Source organism: Salmo salar, chromosome 11, assembly GCF_965601325.2.
Source record: "Salmo salar chromosome 11, fSalSal1, whole genome shotgun sequence".
Lineage (NCBI taxonomy): Eukaryota > Metazoa > Chordata > Actinopteri > Salmoniformes > Salmonidae > Salmo > Salmo salar.
Window position 1 is genome coordinate 104524954 of NC_138301.1, and position 19261 is coordinate 104544214.

A 19261-nucleotide genomic window follows, 5' to 3' on the forward strand; every position below is an offset into this window, starting at 1 on the left:
GAAGAAGAGAAGGGACTTGAACATTCACACTAGAACACAAGCCATTCTTTTATCAGACATATTGTAGTGTTCCCTCTGTTTGTGCTTTCAAGGTTTTTTATATTCTCTGTTCCTTTGAAATAATAGAATTACTGGTGTGACTTGGCCACAGAAACAGGAGTTCAAAGAGTGAGATTCAAGAACTGTAAAAGTACAGTATAGAATTGCACAATACGTGTGGGTCATTGACTCTGCTCTGTCTGTCTGTCTGTCTGTCTGTCTGTCTGTCTGTCTGTCTGTCTGTCTGTCTGTCTGTCTGTCTGTCTGTCTGTCTGTCTGTCTGTGTCCGTCCGTCCGGCCGTCTGTCCGTCCCTTTCTAGCTGTATTATTTGTAAGGGAAGTTGTAGTGGGGAGCTGTGTTTGATAAGAGATAACAGGCCATAATGTTGGAGCTGATTGAAAGATACTGTAGATGTAAATTATTTTGATGAGTTGTGCCGTCGCGTTTCATGGTGCACAGAAGCATTCCGATTATTCAGTCTCTCTTTAACACATTGTTAAAGAGAGACGACTAAAAGAACAATCAATTTTTTCTCTTTCTCATAGACTTGGAGTTGAATCAAAGTAGGAATGTAATTATATTTGACTTGCATTAAGCACAGACCATTTCTTGAGGTGCTAAAAAAAATTAAGATCCCAGGGCTGGGAAAAATCGAATCAATGCAACGTTTGTTTGTTTCTTTCGGCTACTTTCCAGACCAAAAGCTTCTCATCTGCTTGTGTTTCTTTTCTGTTGGTTTTGCATATCAGGGAGTTGTTTTCTCTTTTGTGAACATGCTCATTGCTGCTGAAGGTTGATGGGTGGGATGAATAAAGTTGTAACTCTAACTGATCTTTAGCTTCAGCAAGGAAGGAAATAGAAAGGGTTTGTGTTTTAACTCAATACGTCTATCCTGCCTCTTTCTCCACATCTAGAGAGGCGACAGATACTTTTGTCATTTTTGTTTGTGTGTATGTTTCTTGGTACAGTATGTACTTTGTATAGCTGCAAGTATTTTGGTAGACAGAATTAGCCCATTTTATAGGGTTTAATCCTCAATCTGTTATCTTCAATTAGCATTTTCCAGACTATGAGTAATCACAGCCTCACATTCTTCTGTCTCTTACATCTGTTTATGGGACATGCTGATCCTGATCTCTCCCTCAAGCTAAGGTACTTTAAGAGTGGAGTGTATGCCTCCTCCTCTCTTCTGTTCTGCCCCCCCTCTCTGCCCCCCTTCTCTCTCCTTCTGAAATTTGTTCATTCTTTATCTCTCTCTCTCTCTCTCACACACACACACACACACACACACACACACACACACACACACACACACACACACACACACACACATTGAGTAGAAGATGAAAGATTTTAGCTCGAGGAAGCTGAGCAAGCTGGTCTTATTCCCCATGCTAAGCCTCACCATGGCATATAGCTCAACAAAATGTAAACGATACATAATCTATGCACATGTGAGGCAAGCGGCCTGTCTAAATCAGCCATTTTGAGCTAGATTACACACTGTCACTATAGAGACATCTCTGTTTTTGTACAACATGTCAGCAATCAATGCTTCAATATAGGGAAGGATGAAAACAATGGAATATATCCTGAAGAATTTATAAAATGCATTTTGAAAATAGGTCATTTTATACATGAAGCAAATGTTTGTGCACACAGTGATTATTCAACATACAGCTGAAGTTAGGAGGATGTTAGACGTTTGTAGCCAGATGGCAGACAACATATGATGTATTTTTTAGCACTAGGCCTACCCACCGAGTTTTTTTATATGGGCGCGATACGATTCATGTGCCCATAAATCAGCACAATCTATCATATCCAGCGTCTTGAATCTTATTGGGATTGTGTTTTCTGTGCTAATGCAGATACAAAAAAGATTAACGAAGAGCAAGCTCAACAAACATGGTATTTGAGGTAAATGCATTGAGGCCGCCATCCTAATGATCATCCGCCAATGGCTTTGGTTTTGGGTGCACCAATCATTTGTTTGTTGCTCCACTAGTTTCACTCTGTTAATCAGGCTTTTTGTGTATTACTAGCTTGGTTTCCATCCAACTGGTGACAGACAGAGTCTGGTTAATGCAGGGGCTTATCGGGGCTGAAAAACTAAAAGTAAAAAAAATAAATGCATGTATACAGTATATATTATACAGTATATGCTAGATATGTAATATATATATTTTTTACTGCAACCTCCAACCCCAGGGGGATTCAGGAGCCCGCTGACAATGTGTGTAGACAGCCTGCTGCTGCTGTTCTGCTAGTCGTCAGATGAGAGGAGGTAGGCCCACCTGGGGGGGCCATGCCTTGATTTGGTAACTGATTAATAAAAAATGCAAAAATAAACTGCATAATAAATACATGTGACTGGTCAATGGTGTGAGTCAGGGGCTGGGCCCAAGCCCATAGGGGGCCCAAGAGGCCAAAAACACACATCAAAAAAACTATTACGTTATACAAATTACATGAAAAAAAGGAATATCGAACCCTAGGAGCCCGCTCTCAATGTTCAAAATACACTGGAGAGCATAATTAAGCCACAGAGGATCAATAGTTTTAACAACAAAAAAACTGTGGATCACATTTTAGCATACAGGTAACTGCCAAAATAAAGGAAACACCAATATAAAACGTCTTAAAGACGGTGTTGGGCCACCACAAGCTGCCAGAACAGCCTTGGCATAGATTCTACAAGTGGACCTAAACCATGCCAGGAAAATGCCCTGCACATGCCATAACATAAACTTTGTATCCCTCATTTACTCAAGTGTTCCCTTTATTTCGGCAGTTACCGGTTACCTACAGTATGGAAGTTTGCAATTTGGGCAGCATGTGCGCCAAATATACAGCTTGTTGCATTGTGTCCATAGACATATAATCCATAGAAGGGTTTTGGAACCTTTCACCCTGGATATGTGAGTGTTAGACTCATGGGTACACTAGCAATGGCTGCCAGGCCTGACTTGAACGGTAACTGCCATCTATGGATTTTATTTCTGTTGTTGGTTGCAGCTGTCTGTTTGCCTTTTGCAAATTTCTAAATGCAATCGCAGGAAAAACGTACAGTTTAGAACCAATAAAATAAAATATCTCAAGATCTCCCAATTTTCTGCGAAGTAGCTCATCTTGAGATAGGCTATTGCCAAGAGGAGCGCGTCGGCCATAGCCTATGGCTTCATCTTCATCATTAAGTGCACCTGCTCTTTCCATGACATAGGAGGAGACAGGTTAAAGAAGGATGTTTAAGCCTTGAGGCAATTGAGACATTGATTGTGTATGTGTGCCATTCAAAGAGTGCATGGGCAAGACAAAATATTAAAGTGCCATTGAATGGGATATGGTAGTAGCTGCCAGGCGCACCAGTTTGTGTCAAGAACTGCAATGCTGCTGGGTTTTTCACGCTCAACAGTTTCCCGTGTGTATAAAGTATGGTCCACCACCCAAAGGACATCCAGCCAACCTGACTGTGGGAAGGATTGGAGTCAACATTGGCCAGCATCCCTGTGGAACGCTTTTGACATGTCCATGTGTTAATGAATTGAGGCTGTTCTCAGGGCAACTCAATATTAGGAATGTCCTTAATGTTTTGTACACTCAGTGTATATTGCCTCATAATATTGTACAATTTGTGTGTCTCTTCATTGGCCAGGGCTAATGTTTGATTGAATTCAAGACCAGATTGATTTCAGTTTGTCAGTGTCAGAGTATCCACTCATTTTGGTTTATTTGTGTGGTATTAAAAAAGATTCAGCTAATGTCTTCTGTCATGTAAATGACGTAGAATTGCATGACATGCATTTTTAAATGGCAATTTTTGGGGGGGACCCTGCTAACAAATGTTTCCCATGTGTGGAAATCCAAAAAACGCCTCTGCTCAACTGTAGTCTATGCCACATCGCAAATGTTATTATGGCTTTATTATAAAGGGGCTTTTTCTTCAACAGTAAATTTACCACGCATGTTGTGGATAAAAGGCTGTGCGTATTGATATAGTGCACATAAAAATTACTTTTGAGGTTAAATTCCCATGTACCGAATAAAAAATGCAAGTTAAATGGGTCTCCATTGCATTTTCAACTCTACTGGTGGTTTTGTCCCAAAAAATATTTTGTTATATAGTAAATGTGCTCACTCTGGTCTTGGCGTGTGCACTCTAGCCAACAGTGCAGATATAGTGTGGGTAGCCTACTACATGAAGAGATTATAACGGATTAGAGCAAGTTTATTTTTAATTGTTAAACAGCAGCCAAGCATCAATCATCATGTCACCAGAATAAGACCCTCGGTATTTATTGCAAAGCAGCATCAAGCTCATCATAGTGCACTTTCATCACCCAGTGAAATTCATCGTAACTTATTTCATTTGTGACCTAATAAACTCCATGCTTTTGTATTTGTATTTGTACCTATTAAGGATCCTCATTAGCTGCTGCCTTTGCAGCAGGTGTTTATATGCAATTAAAAGTATTACATGACATAATATTTCATAACACTTTTCACAACAGATTAAGTGTGACCACATGACTGAAGGACCTGCCTTGTTGATAGTGTTGGTAAGAAGGAAGAGCAGCTCTTTATTATGGACAGACTTCCCCCCATTTTACCTACTGTTGCATCAACATGTTTTAACCATGACAGTTTACAATCCAGGGTTTGTCCAAGCAGTTTAGTCACCTCAACTTGCTCCATTTCTACATTATTCATTACAAGATTTAGTTGAGGTTTAGGGTTTAGTGAATGATTTGTCCCAAATACAATGCCTTTAGTTGTTGAAATATTTAGGACTAACTTATTTCTTGCCACCCATTATGAAACTGACTGCAGCTCTTTGTTAATTGTTGCAGTGATCACATACAGTGTTGAGTCATCCGCATACATAGACACTGGCTTTATTCAAAGCCAGTGGCATATCATTAGTAAAGATTGAAAAAAGTAAGGGACCTAGACAGCTGCCGTGGGGAATGCCTGATTCTACCTGGATTATGTTTGAGAGGCTTCCATTAAAGAACACCCTCTGTGTTCACATAACTCTTTATTCACAATATAGCAGGGAATGTAAAGCCATAACACATATGTTTCTTTCAGCAGCAAACTATGATCGATATTGTCTAAAGCTGCACTGAAGTCTAACAAAACAGCTCCCACAGTCTTTTTATCATCAATTTCGCTCAGCCAATCATCAGTCATTTGTGTGAGTGCTGTGTATGTTGAATGCCCTGCGCTTCCCTACAAGCGTGCGTAAAGTCTGTTGTTTACTGTAAAATACCATTATATCTGGTCAAACACAATTTTTTCCAAAAGTTTACTAAGAGTTGTTAACAGGCTGATTGGTTGGCTATTTGATCCAGTAAAGGGGGCTTTACTGTTCTTGGGTAGAGGAATTACTTTAGCTTCTCTCCAGGCCCGAGGGCACACACTTTCTTGTAGTCTTAGATAGAAGATATGGCAAATTGGAGTGGCAATATCATCCGCTATTATCCTTAGTAATTTTCCATCCAAGTTGTAAGACCCAGGTGGCTTGTCATTGTTGATAGACAACAATAATTTGTTCACCTCTTCCACACTCACTTTATGGAATTCAAAATTACAATGCTTGTCTTTCATAATTTTGCCAGTTATACTTTGATTTGTTGCTGGTATGTCATGCCTAAGTTTGCTACTCTTGCCAAGGAAACAATCATTAAAGTAGTGGGCAATATCAGTGGCTTTTGTGATGAATGAGCCATCTGAGTCAATGAATGATGGAGCTGAGTTTGCCTTTTCCCCAAAATGTCATATAAGGTGCTCCAACGCTTTTTAGTATCATTCTTTATATCATTTATCTTTGTTTCATATTGTAGTTTCTTCTTCTTTTTATTCAGTTGTCACATGATTTCTCAATTTGCAGTAGTGTTGCCAATCGGTTGTACAGCCAGACTTATTTGCCATTCCTTTTGCCTGACTCCCGCTCAACCATTCAATTTTTCAATTCCTCATCAATCCAGTTTTAACAGTTTTTATAGTCATTTTCTTCATGGTAAATGCTTATTAGTAACTGGAATAACCAATTTCATGCATGTGTCAAGTGCAGCGTCTGGTTGCTCCTCAATACACACCACAGACCAGCAAATATGATTTACATAATCAACATAGGAATCACTACAAAACGTATTATATGACCTCTTATGCCCAGCCTTTGGAACTTTGGTTTTTCTAGAAATGGCTACTACATTGTGATCACTACATCTGATGGATTTGGATACTGCTTTAAAGCAGATTTCTGCAGCATTAGTAAAGATGTGATCAATACATGTAGATGATTTCATTCCTGTGCTGTTTGTAACTACCCTGGTAGGTTGACTGATAACCTGAACCAGGTTTGAAGCTTTTTCTTGAGTGGGCAGCTTGATGAAAGCCAGTCAATATTTATGACACCCAGAAAATATAACTCTCTGTTGATATCACATATATTATCAAGCATTTCACACATATTATCCAGATACTGACTGTTAGCACTTGGTGGTCTATAGCAGCTTCCCACAAGAATGGGCTTTAGGTGAGAGAATGGGCTTTAGGTGAGGCAAGTGAACCTGTAGACATATTACTTCAACAGTATTTAACATGAGATCCTCTCTAAGCTTTACAGGAATGTGGCTCTGAATAGAGACCGCAACATCACCCCCATTGGCATATCTGTCTTTTCTGTAGATGTTATAACCATGTATTGCAACCACTGTATCATAAAAGGTATTATCTAAGTGAGTTTCAAAGATATGTATATAAATATGATCTGTTACTAGCAAGTTATCGATTTCATGAACCTTGTTTCTTAGGCTACATATGTTAATGTGGGCTATTTTTTACGCTTTTCAGGGATGCTTGATTATATTACTTTACTGGGAAGCTCATCAGAAGTAGACATGACAATGTTATTTATGTTTGAGATGATAGTGCAGGGTGAGCTGCACACAGTGATCTTCCTACAAGGGCACACTGCCTCAGTGCTAACAGTATAACTCTGGTTCATAGGCACATGATTACTGCATACAATAGCAGTAGGATCAACAGAGGCATCCAGGGGAGTTAGAGGGACATCAATTAAGTTACTTACATTGTGACTACCAACACCCCTGGGATAATGTACATTTGCTGCAGCATTACGACAACTCAGTGACACAATGGTAGGGATTATCTGAGCTGGGCTTGGGTCATTGATAAGTCGTTGTCTCAACGCAGCCTTGAAATGTGTGGACAGAGTCTAGGAGCCAACATGATTTGGATGGACTCATTCCTGTGGAGCATCTTCTGTTTCCAGAAGGTGTCAAAGTTATCTATAAAAGTTATTCCAACAGAGCTATAGTAGTCTTTTAGCCAGGTGTGTTATACCAGTAGCCTGCTGAATCTTTCACATCCTTGACCCAACGATGGTACCATACCTGAAATAATTGGCTGCTTTTTGGAATCTTTCAGAGCTAGAATCAGTTCTTTAAAATCAATTTTCAGCATTTCCGAGCTAGCCCTCCTAATGTTATTTGACCCCACATGTTGTAGTACTTTCCCAAGTCGTAGTGGGAGGACACATGACATATCATCGCGTCACTCCAACTTTACTTTCATATGATGGTTATTATATAAATATTTGCCATAAAGATGGTTCCACCGCCATTTATTGCATAATTAAATTTACCAACACAAAAAGATCCCACTTTGTCTAGCATCATTTTGTTTTGTCGACATTTGGAAAGTTACTGACAAATTAGCTGTTTCCATCAGGCCTGTCTTGACCTTTTTCTATCTGACATACTTTACTCCAATAAAAAGTTTGGATAGAAACCTAGTTAATGTTGCCACTATGAAGTGTCATGTTGTGGTAAAAAAATATGGCTATTTCTGTATTAAAGGCCCAGTGCAGTCAAAAATGTGATTTTTCTATGTTTTATATATATTTCCACATCATGAAATTGTGAAAATTATGATAATGTGTTTTTTGTGTAAAGCTGTTTGAAAGGACCGCCTGAAATTTCACCCTGATTTGGTGGGATGGAGTTTTGGCTTGCCTGGTGACATCACCAGGTGTTAAATTAGTTAATAGACCAATAAGAAAGAGAGTTCTAAACCTCTCCGCCAATAACAGCTAGTTTTCAGTTTCCCCCTTCCTCCTCAGACCACTCCCAGACAGTCCTAGGAAAATTCTTGCTTGAGAAATGTATCTTTGCTAAGAAGCTATTTTGTTTATTTTTTACCATTTCAGTTGAAAACAATCACAGTCAAATATTTAATTGTCACCCAGAAATAATTTTATATTGAAATAAAAATGCTGACATTTGACATATTTACTCATAATTGAATAGAGGAAATGTTTGCTCCTTCTGCCTTGCTTAGGTAGGGGGAGTGACAATTATCCTGTTTTGGGGGTAATGCATGTTGCTAAATTCCAAGGGGAAGAGCAATGTGTACCACGGTATAAAATCATTGTTTACTGTTCAAGTATATACAGTTGAAGTCGGAAGTTTACATACACTTAGGTTGGAGTCATTAAACAGCTTGGAAAATTCATGAAAATGATGTCATGGCTTTAGAAGCTTCTGTTGGGCTAATTGACATCATTTGAGTCAATTGGAGGTGTACCTGTGGATGTACTTCAAGGCCTACCTTCAAACTCAGTGCCTCTTTGCTTGACATCATGGAAAAATCAAAAGAAATCAGCCAAGACCTCAGAAAAAAATTGTAGACCTCCACAAGTCTGGCTCATCCTTGGGAGCCTGAAGGTACCACGTTCATCTGTACAAAGAATAGTATGCAAGTATAAACACCATGGGACCACGCAGCCATTATACCGCTCAGGAAGGAGACGTGTTCTGTCTTCTAGAGATGAACGTACTTTGATGAACCGTACTCCAAAACCGCCATAAAAAAGCCAGACTACGGTTTGCAACTGCACATGGGGACAAAGATCGTACTTTTTGGAGTAATGTCCTCTGGTCTGATGTAACTAAAATAGAGCTGTTTGGCCATAATGACCATCGTTATGTTTGGAGGAAAATGGGGGAGGCTTGCAAGCCGAAGAACACCATCCCAACCGTGAAGCACGGGGGTGGCAGCATCATGTTGTGGGGGTTCTTCGCTGCAGGAGGGACTGGTGCTCTTCACAAAATAGATGGCATCATGAGGAAGGGAAATTATGTGGATATATTGAAGCAACATCTCAACACATCAGTCAGGAAGTTAAAGCTTGATCTCAAATGGGTCTTCCAAATGGACAATGACCCCAAGCATACTTCCAAAGTTGTGGCAAAATGGCTTAAGGACAACAAAGTCAAGGGTCCCATACCTTGACTTTGTTGTCCTTAAGCCATTTTGCCACAATTTTGCAGAACTGAAAAAGCGTGTGCGAGCAAGGAGGCCTACAAACCTGACTCAATTACACCAGCTCTGTCAGGAGGAATGGGCCAAATTCACCCAACTTATTGTGGGAAGCTTGTGGAAGGCTACCAGAACTATTTGAGCCAAGTTAAACAATTTAAAGGCAATGCTACCAAATGCTAATTGAGTGTATGTAAACTTCTGACCCACTGGGAATGTGATGAAAGAAATAAAATGATGAAAGAAATAAAAGCTGAAATAAATCATTCTCTCTCTCTCTACTATTATTCTGACATTTCACATTCTTAAAATAAAGTGGTGATCCTAACAGACCTAAGACAGGGAATTTTTACTTGGATTAAATGTCAGGAATTGTGAAAACTGAGTTTAAATGTATTTGGCTAAGGTGTATGTAAACTTCCGACTTCAACTATGTATTTAGGAATGTAATGACTATTACCTGAATCTGTGCATTTCATGCATTTATTTTGTGCCATTAATTGTTGATTGGTGCATAATGTTTTTTTCCATGGTGAGGCCTTGATGTAAATGTACAGTATAAAATGTCTGCTATTCCTGTAGTGACCAGACACAGGACAGGTTGCTACATTGTTGCTAACAGGCATTATTGAGGCCTGGATGTACGTGTTGGTGTGGACTTTATTACTGTTATTTGATATCTGTTCCTGTTTGTTCATCGTCCTGTTCATTATGACATTCTTTTACGATATTAATGACACACAGAATCATGACACCATTCATTCTAAAAAATACTGATGACCATTTTTTAAACAGCCGCAAAAAAATCGAAATGAATTTATAGCTGATTAGTGTGTTTTAACAAAATCCTGTCAGAATGGAAGAAGTGTCTGAGAAAAATAAGTGTGAGGCCACTCCCCCACTTCAGCAGCAGCAACTAACGGCTGACGATTTCTCTCTGAACTTAGAGAGGTTTATCAGGGACACTGTTCCTTGTTACGTGTTTGGCAATATGGTCAGAGAGATAACTCTTGGAAAAGGCATGTTTTATCCCGCCGGCGACAGCTGTGAAAACGCAATCATTGGTGTATGAACTCTGAAGGATGCCTTGAGGATCTCACATTGACAAGGCTGTTTTCCCCTTCAAATAAAATGCATGATGCATTATTGACGTGTGTGTGTGTGTGTGTGTGTGTGTGTGTGTGTGTGTGTGTGTGTGTGTGTGTGTGTGTGTGTGTGTGTGTGTGTGTGTGTGTGTGTGTGTGTGTGTGTGTGTGTGGTGTGTGTGTGTGTGTGTGTGTGTGTGTGTGTGTGTGTGTGTGTGTGTGTGTGTGTGTGTGTGTGTGTGTGTGAGTGAGGCTGTGAACAAAACTCAACTCTCTGCTAGTCAAGGCCACAACTGACAATATACTGTACCAGGACAGAGAACTGTCTTTCAGAGTTTGCAGCTCTTACGGGAGATGGTAAATATTAGATGATAATGTAATTGTGAAGTGATACCTTAGAAACTGACTTATTCTCTCCGTCTTTTCCCAGGAGTACACCATCGATGTGTTCTTCCGTCAGAGCTGGAGGGATGAGAGGCTGAAGTTCGACGGGCCCATGCAGGTCCTGCCTCTTAACAACCTCCTGGCCAGTAAGATCTGGACTCCAGACACCTTCTTCCACAATGGGAAGAAATCTGTGGCCCACAACATGACCACTCCCAACAAACTGCTACGACTGGTGGACAACGGTACCCTGCTTTACACTATGAGGTGAGCCACCTGACATTTCTCAAATCACATAGAACATTACCCTTTATTCACCTATAGCACCAAGATTGAATACTTTCAAAGTGATGTTGATCCATTGTATACTCCACTGCCACCTGCCACTACTGCCTCCCCAAACACCACCACCACCAAAATCATCTCATTACTCAATTGTCAATTACTTCTACCCCAAAAGTCTCCTGACAATGCACATTTGGTAGTTTGCTGGTTAGCAGTTAGGGCATGTTCTCCATCCTGTGTAATGTTAGCTGGCAGAGGGTTAGCAGAGTCTGAGGTGGGCAAGTAGACCTGAGGCCAGCTAGTGGACTGACAGGGGGTTAGCAAAGGTGGGTCAGTAGGCCTGAGGCCAGCTAGTGGACTGACCTGCACTCAGAGGTACTTTGATGAATGAAGGTGGTAATTGAATAGTGGATGTCTGGGCCCAGAGCTATCCAAAGCAATGTGTCTGACTGCCAGGGGACTGAGTGGTCTTTCTCTGCAACCAGTCTGACACAGCACATGCTTCATGGGGGAAGATATAGTGTAACTATGCTCCTCTATCCACCCTCTCTTGTTCAGAGGATGATAACTATGATGTACCTAAAGGACTGTATGTCCTGAGAAGAAAATGTTACTGTGAGGAGAAACCACTCAGCCAGTGCACACTCTTAGAAAAAAAGGTTCCACAAGGGCTCTTCGGATGTCCCCGTAGGATAACAATTTTTGGTTCCAGGAAGCCACTGTAGAAATAGTTCCACATGGAACTCGAAAGGGTTTTACCAGGAACAAAAAGGGTTCTTCAAATGGTTCTCCTATGGGGCCAGCCAAATAACCCTTTAAGGTTCTAGATAGCACCTTTTTTGTAAGAGTGTACTGTGTAGCTGCTTAGACATCCTCAGCAAGCTTGAGTAAAATTGTGTTGCAAATTTAACAAACCTGTAGCTGCAAGAACTATTTAATCACTTAGCTACAGCGAGAACCTGTCCGCCACTCTCTATCTCCTCATCAAGTATTGCTTTTGAATTGCTTGACATATAACCCTTAACCAAAATCTGAATCTAAGTAGGGCTCTTCATTTGATAATGGTTTGTCCACAGGGACTGATAATTACGGTTGCTCTGGGTAGAGTTAATTTGCCTGTGAATTTCATGCTGCAGTTTTCACGTAGAAAGAGAGAGGAACTCCATTCTTTTCCAGGCTGGGTGTCTTATGAGTTCATTTGATGTGGCTCTGATTCTCCTGAGGCTAAGAATAACATTTGAATTTGGATAGATTATTAAAAGGCCTGTCACGTTTTCATTTGCGAGCAAAGATAGTGTGTTGCAAGGCGAGTTGCTATCAAAGGCTTTTTGGCTATTCTAGACACTGCATTAAGGCAAACAAGATACAAAAATAGTCAAACTAGTTTATAAATAGTTTTTTAAAATAGTATAAATAATAACTTTGGACATTAGTATACTGTATTAATTATATTTGATTATTCATTCCATTATTAGTATTAATTTAATTAATTTCCAATGTTCTAGGAAATGCCAAGAGCAGGCAATTTATGAATGGTTACATGTTCTGGCCTAGTTCACCTCAATGAAATTGATGATTATGATTGCATTTATTTTTGCCAGTTTCAGTTTCCATCTTGCATTCTTGCTACATATATTATTACAGCATTCAAGCACAATTTTCCCTGAAATTGTTCAATGTGTCATCATCCTCATCATCTCCAACATCCGTGTCGGTGACACTTGCATGAATGCACACTATCTCAGCACAAGCTGTCATGTGATCTGGGGCCACAACCAAACCAGAACCTTTACGCTTTACAACATAATAAAACACTTAGGTTGCATAATATGTTTACTTAGTGGGTGGAAAGTGTAGGTCTGACACATGAGATCTTTCAGAAAGCCTGCTAAAGCGTGTTACAGATGTCGGATCTTAATTTGAACCCTTTTGCCGCAGGAGGAAAGTAATCCTACAGCAGGAGGATTTGAATATCTGAAGAAATATTTAGGGGGCAGCTGGAAGCGGTGTTTGTATACAACGCACGCTGCACTTACATTTGACCTTATGTAGGCTACGTGCAGGCTTCAGCGCATCTCGTGTTAATTCTTATGTGGATTATAATAAATTGACATATTTGTAGGGGGAAGATGTATTTTTCATTAGGGAAAATATTTTTTTTTGATCAATTGTTTTATATGTTGAAGGCAAGCAGAATAAATGATTGGTTTCCTCAGTGCCGGTGTGGTCCAGCGGTTACAGACGCTAACAGAGTTGTCATGGGTTCGATTCCAGCTCACTGCTCATGGATGAGTGTCTATTTTTGCAGCATTAATTCTGCATGGTTACAAGGTTAATTCTGCGTTGTTACAGGGTTAAAACAGAAACAACTCAAAGGTTAATGCCTCGATCACACCGACAGCGTCATTGCATTTTGGTGCACCAGAAGTACATACATTTCCAATAGAACGCTGCGTTTGCCTTGCAGCACTGCGTTGCAGAGGCAGTTGCAGTGCTTTCTGTGTTGTGCATACGTTGGATTTATTGAAAGTATGCATGAACTTGTATGCATAGATGGCTTAACAGAAATGGTAGCAGAAGGTGAATGTTGAACTTTTGTTGCACACATATCCAAATGATGCTGCAAACCATTTTGCGCAATGACTCTGTCGGGGCGTAACAGTTTAGGCATTAATTCTCGAGCGGTTTAAGGTTAGAGCTATGGTTTGGGGAATGCCTAAAGCATTGTGAACTGCCTGAGCGAAGTGGCGTACCCGGCTCCACGAAGGGGATAAAGGGGGTTTAGCCCCGTCAGTTCAAACTAGTGCCCCTCAGTTTTAGTTCTATGTCCCTATATAAAAATAGCTAAAAGGTTCAAATGATTGAGTCTCAGATTGGCACAAAAACAATCTGTATCTTCACTGCACTGTGTCAGCACAATGGACAGAGTGTGCCATGGTGTGTGTAGTGGGGCTATGGTAAGCCACTTGGGCGGTTAGGTATGACTCTTTTGGGTTTCCATAAAAAGCAGGGAAAAAACACTTCTCATCTCTGTAGTGGACTATGTGAATAACCTGATACGCTTCCACCTGTAATATTTGATTTTAAAATAATAAGGGCAGGGTCAGGGTTACCAGTCTGACCATGGTGAGGACGTTGTGTCTTTTACAGACAAATAATAATAAACTTCGAGACCATCATGTCACTTCCTGTTGAACACGCATCACAGAACCTGGGAGAGCTCTGTTTGTTGTTTTGGAAAGTTTGTGGTTTTGGAAAGTTTTGAAAGTCTATTGAAAACAATTGGTTACTAACTAGCTACCTTTTGAGTTCGGATCCCACCACGTGGTTGGCGTCAGTTGCTGGGACCGCTACTATCTGTCCGGTGATCCTGCCGACCAAGGCCGGGTCTGAGGAGCTGCTCAGCTTGATGAGTTTAAACAGGAGAACAGCAAGATGACAGCAATCTGTAAGTCATCGAGAGAGGACATCCGTTCTGTATGTGAATCCATGATAACAATGACGGAGAAATCAGACTTGAAGGACAATCAATGCGGAACAACATGGTTGTGGACGGAATTGCAGAATCTCCACATGAGACCTGGATGGAGTCTGAGGACAAAGTGAGGGAAATAATCTTGGAGAAACTGAAGATGGACCACAGGTAGATTTAGGTGGATCGCGCCCACAGGACTGGAAAACCCACCACTGGCCCAGGTGATAGACCCAGGCGAATAGTGGTCAAGTTGCTGAGGTTCAAGGACAAGGTAGCTGTTCTGGAAAGAGCCAAGAACTTTAGAGGAACGTACATCATCCTCAATGAGGACTATCCTGAAGCTGTGTGCCAGAAGAGGAAAGAACTTATCCCCGCCAGAAAGCTGCCAGAGCCATGGGGACATTGCTTACATCTGCTATGACAGGCTCATTATCCACCCTCCTTCCCAAAAGTCTGGAAGGGATAAGAGAGCCACGCCTATGGGTTTGTAGCTTCAACCCCACAGCACACGCACACACTTGCACACACCAAATGATTAATGGACTGCTGGATGTATCTTTTTTTATCTTTCTTTTTTCTATTGCTCTTTTGCATATTATGTCTATCTGATAAGCTACCCAGGAAAGGGCTAAAAATAGCCCATATTAATATACACTACATGAACAAAAGTATGTGGACACCTGCATGTCGAACATCTCATTCCAAAATCATGGGCATTAATATCGAGTTGGTCCCCCCTTTGCTGCTATAACAACCTCCACTTTTCTGGGAAGGCTTTCCACTAGATGTTGGAACATTGCTGTGGACTTGCTTCCATTCAGCCACGAGAGCATTAGTGAGGTCAGGCACTGATGTTGGGCGATTAGGCCTGGCTCACAGTCGGCGTTCCAATTCATCCCAAAGGTGTTCAATGGAGTTGAGGTCAGGTCTCTGTGCAGGCCAGTCAAGTTCTTCCACACCAATCTTGACAAACCATTAATGTATGGACCTCGCTTTGTGCACGGGGGCATTGTCATGCTGAAACAGGAAAGGGCCTTCCACAAGCTGTTGCCACAAAGTTGGAAGCACAGAATCGTCTAGAATGTAATTGTATGCTGTAGCGTTAAGATTTCCCTTGACTGGAACTAAAGGGCCTAGCCCGAACCGTGAAAAACAGCCCCAGACCATTATTCCTCCTCCACCAAACTTGACAGGGCTATGCATTCGAGCAGGTAAAGTTCTCCTGGCATCTGCCAAACCCTGATTCGTCCGTCGAACTGCCAGATGGTGAAGCATGATTCATCACTACAGAGAACGAGTTTCTACTGCTCCCGAGTCCAATGACAGCGAGCTTTACATCACTCCAGCCGACGCTTGGCATTGCGCATGGTGATCTTAGGCTTGTGTGTTACCATGGAAACCCACTTCATAAAGCTCCCGACGAACAGTTCTTGTGCTGAAGTTGCTTCCAGAGGCAGTTTGGAACTTGCAACCAAGGACAGACGAATTTTACGTGCTGCACGCTTCATCACTCGGCGGTCCCGTTCTGTGAGCTTATGTGGCCTAGCACTTTGCGGCTGAGCCGTTGTTGCTCCTAGACGTTTCCACTTCACAATGATAGCACTTACATTTGACCGGAGCAGCTCTAGCAGGACAGAAATTTCACAAACTGATTGTTGGAAATGTGGCATCCAATGACGGTGCCATGTTGAAAGTCACTGAGCTCTTCAGTAAGGCCATTCTACTGTCAATGTTTGTCTATGTCAGCAACGGGTGTGACTGAAATAGCTGAATCCACTCATTTGAAATGGTGCTCACATACTTTTGTATATATAGTGTATGTAGTCTTAGAAATAAGATTCATGAAATCAACAACTTGCTAACATCAGATAACATTCATATGTTAGCCATTTCTGAGACTCACTTAGATAATTCATTTGATGATACAGCAGTCGCAATGCAAGGATATAACATCTATTGAAGAGACAGGAATGCTTATCGGGGAGGTGTTGTTCAGAGACATATCCCTGTAATGCTTAGAGAAGATCTTATGTCAAATGTTATTGAAGTGTTGTGGTTGCAGGTTCACCTGGCATATCTAAAACATGTTATTTTGGGGTGTTGCTATCGGCAAACCAAGTGCTAACAGTCAGTATCTAAATAATATGTGTGAAATGCTTGATAGTATATTGTATGTGATGTAAAAACAGAGGTCTACTTTCTTGGGGACCTGAATATTGACTGGTTTTCATCAAGATGTCCACTCAAGAGGAAGCTTCTCACTGTAACCAGTTCCTGTAATCTGGTTCAGATTATTAATCAACCTACCAGGGTGTTTACAAACACTACAGGAAGAAGATCATGCATGTATTGATGCATGTATTGATGACATTTTCACTAATACTGTAGAACTGTTCTCATGCTTGCATCTGGGAAACTTGAGGAGTAAAATACGAGTAAAATAACACCCCCCGTGCAGATAAACGACAGGATGAACCGAGGGTGGTTTATCCTCCCAATCTGTATGGGGGTGGAGCCAGCCATGGTTGACGCATTTCTGAGGTCTGCTATATGAAGACCCTGTATACTATGTATGATTTTAAGCACTCGGCAACACACACTTCGGAGTGTGGTGTCGACGGTTTCATTATTGCAATAATTAATCGATACTGAATAAAGATGATTGTTTGGAGAAATGACAAAGTCTCGCTCACTTGAAATAGAATTTCCACCACACTCTTTAGCCACTCCTTTCTGTCATAACTTTAATCTGAGCCTAGAGGAATGTCTTTGTCCTCAGGCCTGGAGCGAAGCCAAAGTCATTCCGCTACCGGAGAGTGGTCAGGCGGCTCTAACAGCAGACTTATCAGCTTGCTGCCAGCTCTTAACAAACTGTTGTAAAAAATGGTGTTTGACCAAATACAATGCTATTTCTCTGTAAACAAGTTAATCAATCAATCAATCAATCAAATGTATTTATAAAGCCCTTCTTACATCAGCTGATGTCACAAAGAGCTGTACAGAAACCCAGCCTAAAACCCCAATCAGCAAGCAATGCAGGTGTAGAAGCACGGTGTCTAGGAAAAACTCCCTAGAAAGGCCGGAACGTAGGAAGAAACCTAGAGAGGAACCAGGCTATGAGGGGTGGCCAGTCCTCTTCTGGCTGTGCCGGGTGGAGATTATAACAGAACATGGCCAAAATGGTCAAATGTTCATAGATGACCAGCAGGGTCAGATAATAATAATTACAGTGGTTGTAGAGGGTGCAACAGGTCAGCACCTCAGGAGTAAATGTCAGTTGGCTTTTCATAGCCGATCATTCAGAGTATCTCTACTGCACCTGCCGTCTTGAGAGAGTTGAAAATAGCAGGTCTGGGACAAGGTAGCACGTCCGGTGAACAGGTCAGGGTTCCATAGCCGCAGGCAGAACAGTTGAAACTGGAGCAGCAGCACGACCAGGTGGACTGGGGACAGCAAGGAGTATCAGGCCAGGTAGTCCTAGGGTCCTAGGGCTCAGGTCCTCCGAGAGAGAGAAAGAGAGAGACAGAGAGAGAGAGAGAGAGAGAGAGAGAGAGAGAGAGAGAGAGAGAGAGAGCATACTTTAATTCACTTATCCGGGCACCGGAGAAGACAGGAGAAATACTCCAGATATAACAGACTGACCCTAGCCCCCCGACACAAACTATTGCAGCATAAATACTAGAGGCTGAGACAGGAGGGGTCGGGAGACACTGTAGCCCCGCCCGACGATACCCCCGGACAGGGCCAAACAGGCAGGATATAACCCCACCCACTTTGCCAAAGCACAGCCGCCACACCACGAGAGGGATACCTTCAACCATCAACTTACTATCCTGAGACAAGGCCGAGTATAGCCCACAAAGATCCCCCCATGGCACGAACCCGAGGGTGGGCGCCAACCCGGACAGGAAGATCATGTCAGTGACTCAACCCACTGAAGTGACGCACCCCTCCTAAGGATGGCATGGAAGAGCACCAGTAAGCCAGTGACTCAGCCCTCGTAATAGGGTTTGAGGCAGAGAATCCCAGTGGAGAGAGTGGAACCGGCCAGGCAGAGACAGCAAGGGCGGTTTGTTGCTCCAGAGCCTTTCCGTTCACCTTCACACTCCTGGGCCAGACTACACTCAATCATAGGACCTACTGAAGAGATGAGTCTTCAATAAAGACTTAAAGGTCAAGACCGAGTCTGCGTCTCTCACATGGATAGGCAGACCATTCCATAAAAATGGAGCTCTATAGGAGAAAGCCCTGCCTCCAGCTGTTTGCTTAGAAATTTTAGGGACAGTAAGGAGGGCTGTGTCTTGTGACCGTAGCATACGTGTAGGTATGTACGGCAGGACCAAATCGGAAAGATAGGTAGGAGCAAGCCCATGTAATGCTTTGTAGGTTAGCAGTAAAACCTTGAAATCAGCCCTTGCCTTAACAGGAAGCCAGTGTAGAGAGGCTAGCACTGGAGTAATATGATACAATGTTGGGGTTCTAGTCAAGATTCTAGCAGCCATGTTTAGTACTAACTGAAGTGTATTTAGTGCTTTATCCAGGTAGCCGGAACGGAGAGCATTGCAGTAGTCTAATCTAGAAGTGACAAAAGCATGGATACATTTTCCTGCATCATTTTTGGACAGAAAGTTACAGATTTTTGCA

At 41.7% G+C, this 19261-nt stretch overlaps 1 protein-coding gene across 2 annotated transcripts in view; it reads left to right on the top strand.

The window, feature by feature from the left end:
• The window catches only part of gabra3 (gamma-aminobutyric acid type A receptor subunit alpha3), a 137945-nt gene that overhangs the window by 78618 nt on the left and 40066 nt on the right, over positions 1 to 19261 (top strand). For both annotated transcript variants that reach the window (XM_014128918.3, XM_045690027.2), the window contains exon 5: positions 10904 to 11124. In XM_014128918.3, the coding sequence (XP_013984393.1) occupies positions 10904 to 11124 (221 nt within the window). The remainder of the gene's footprint in view (positions 1 to 10903; positions 11125 to 19261) is intronic.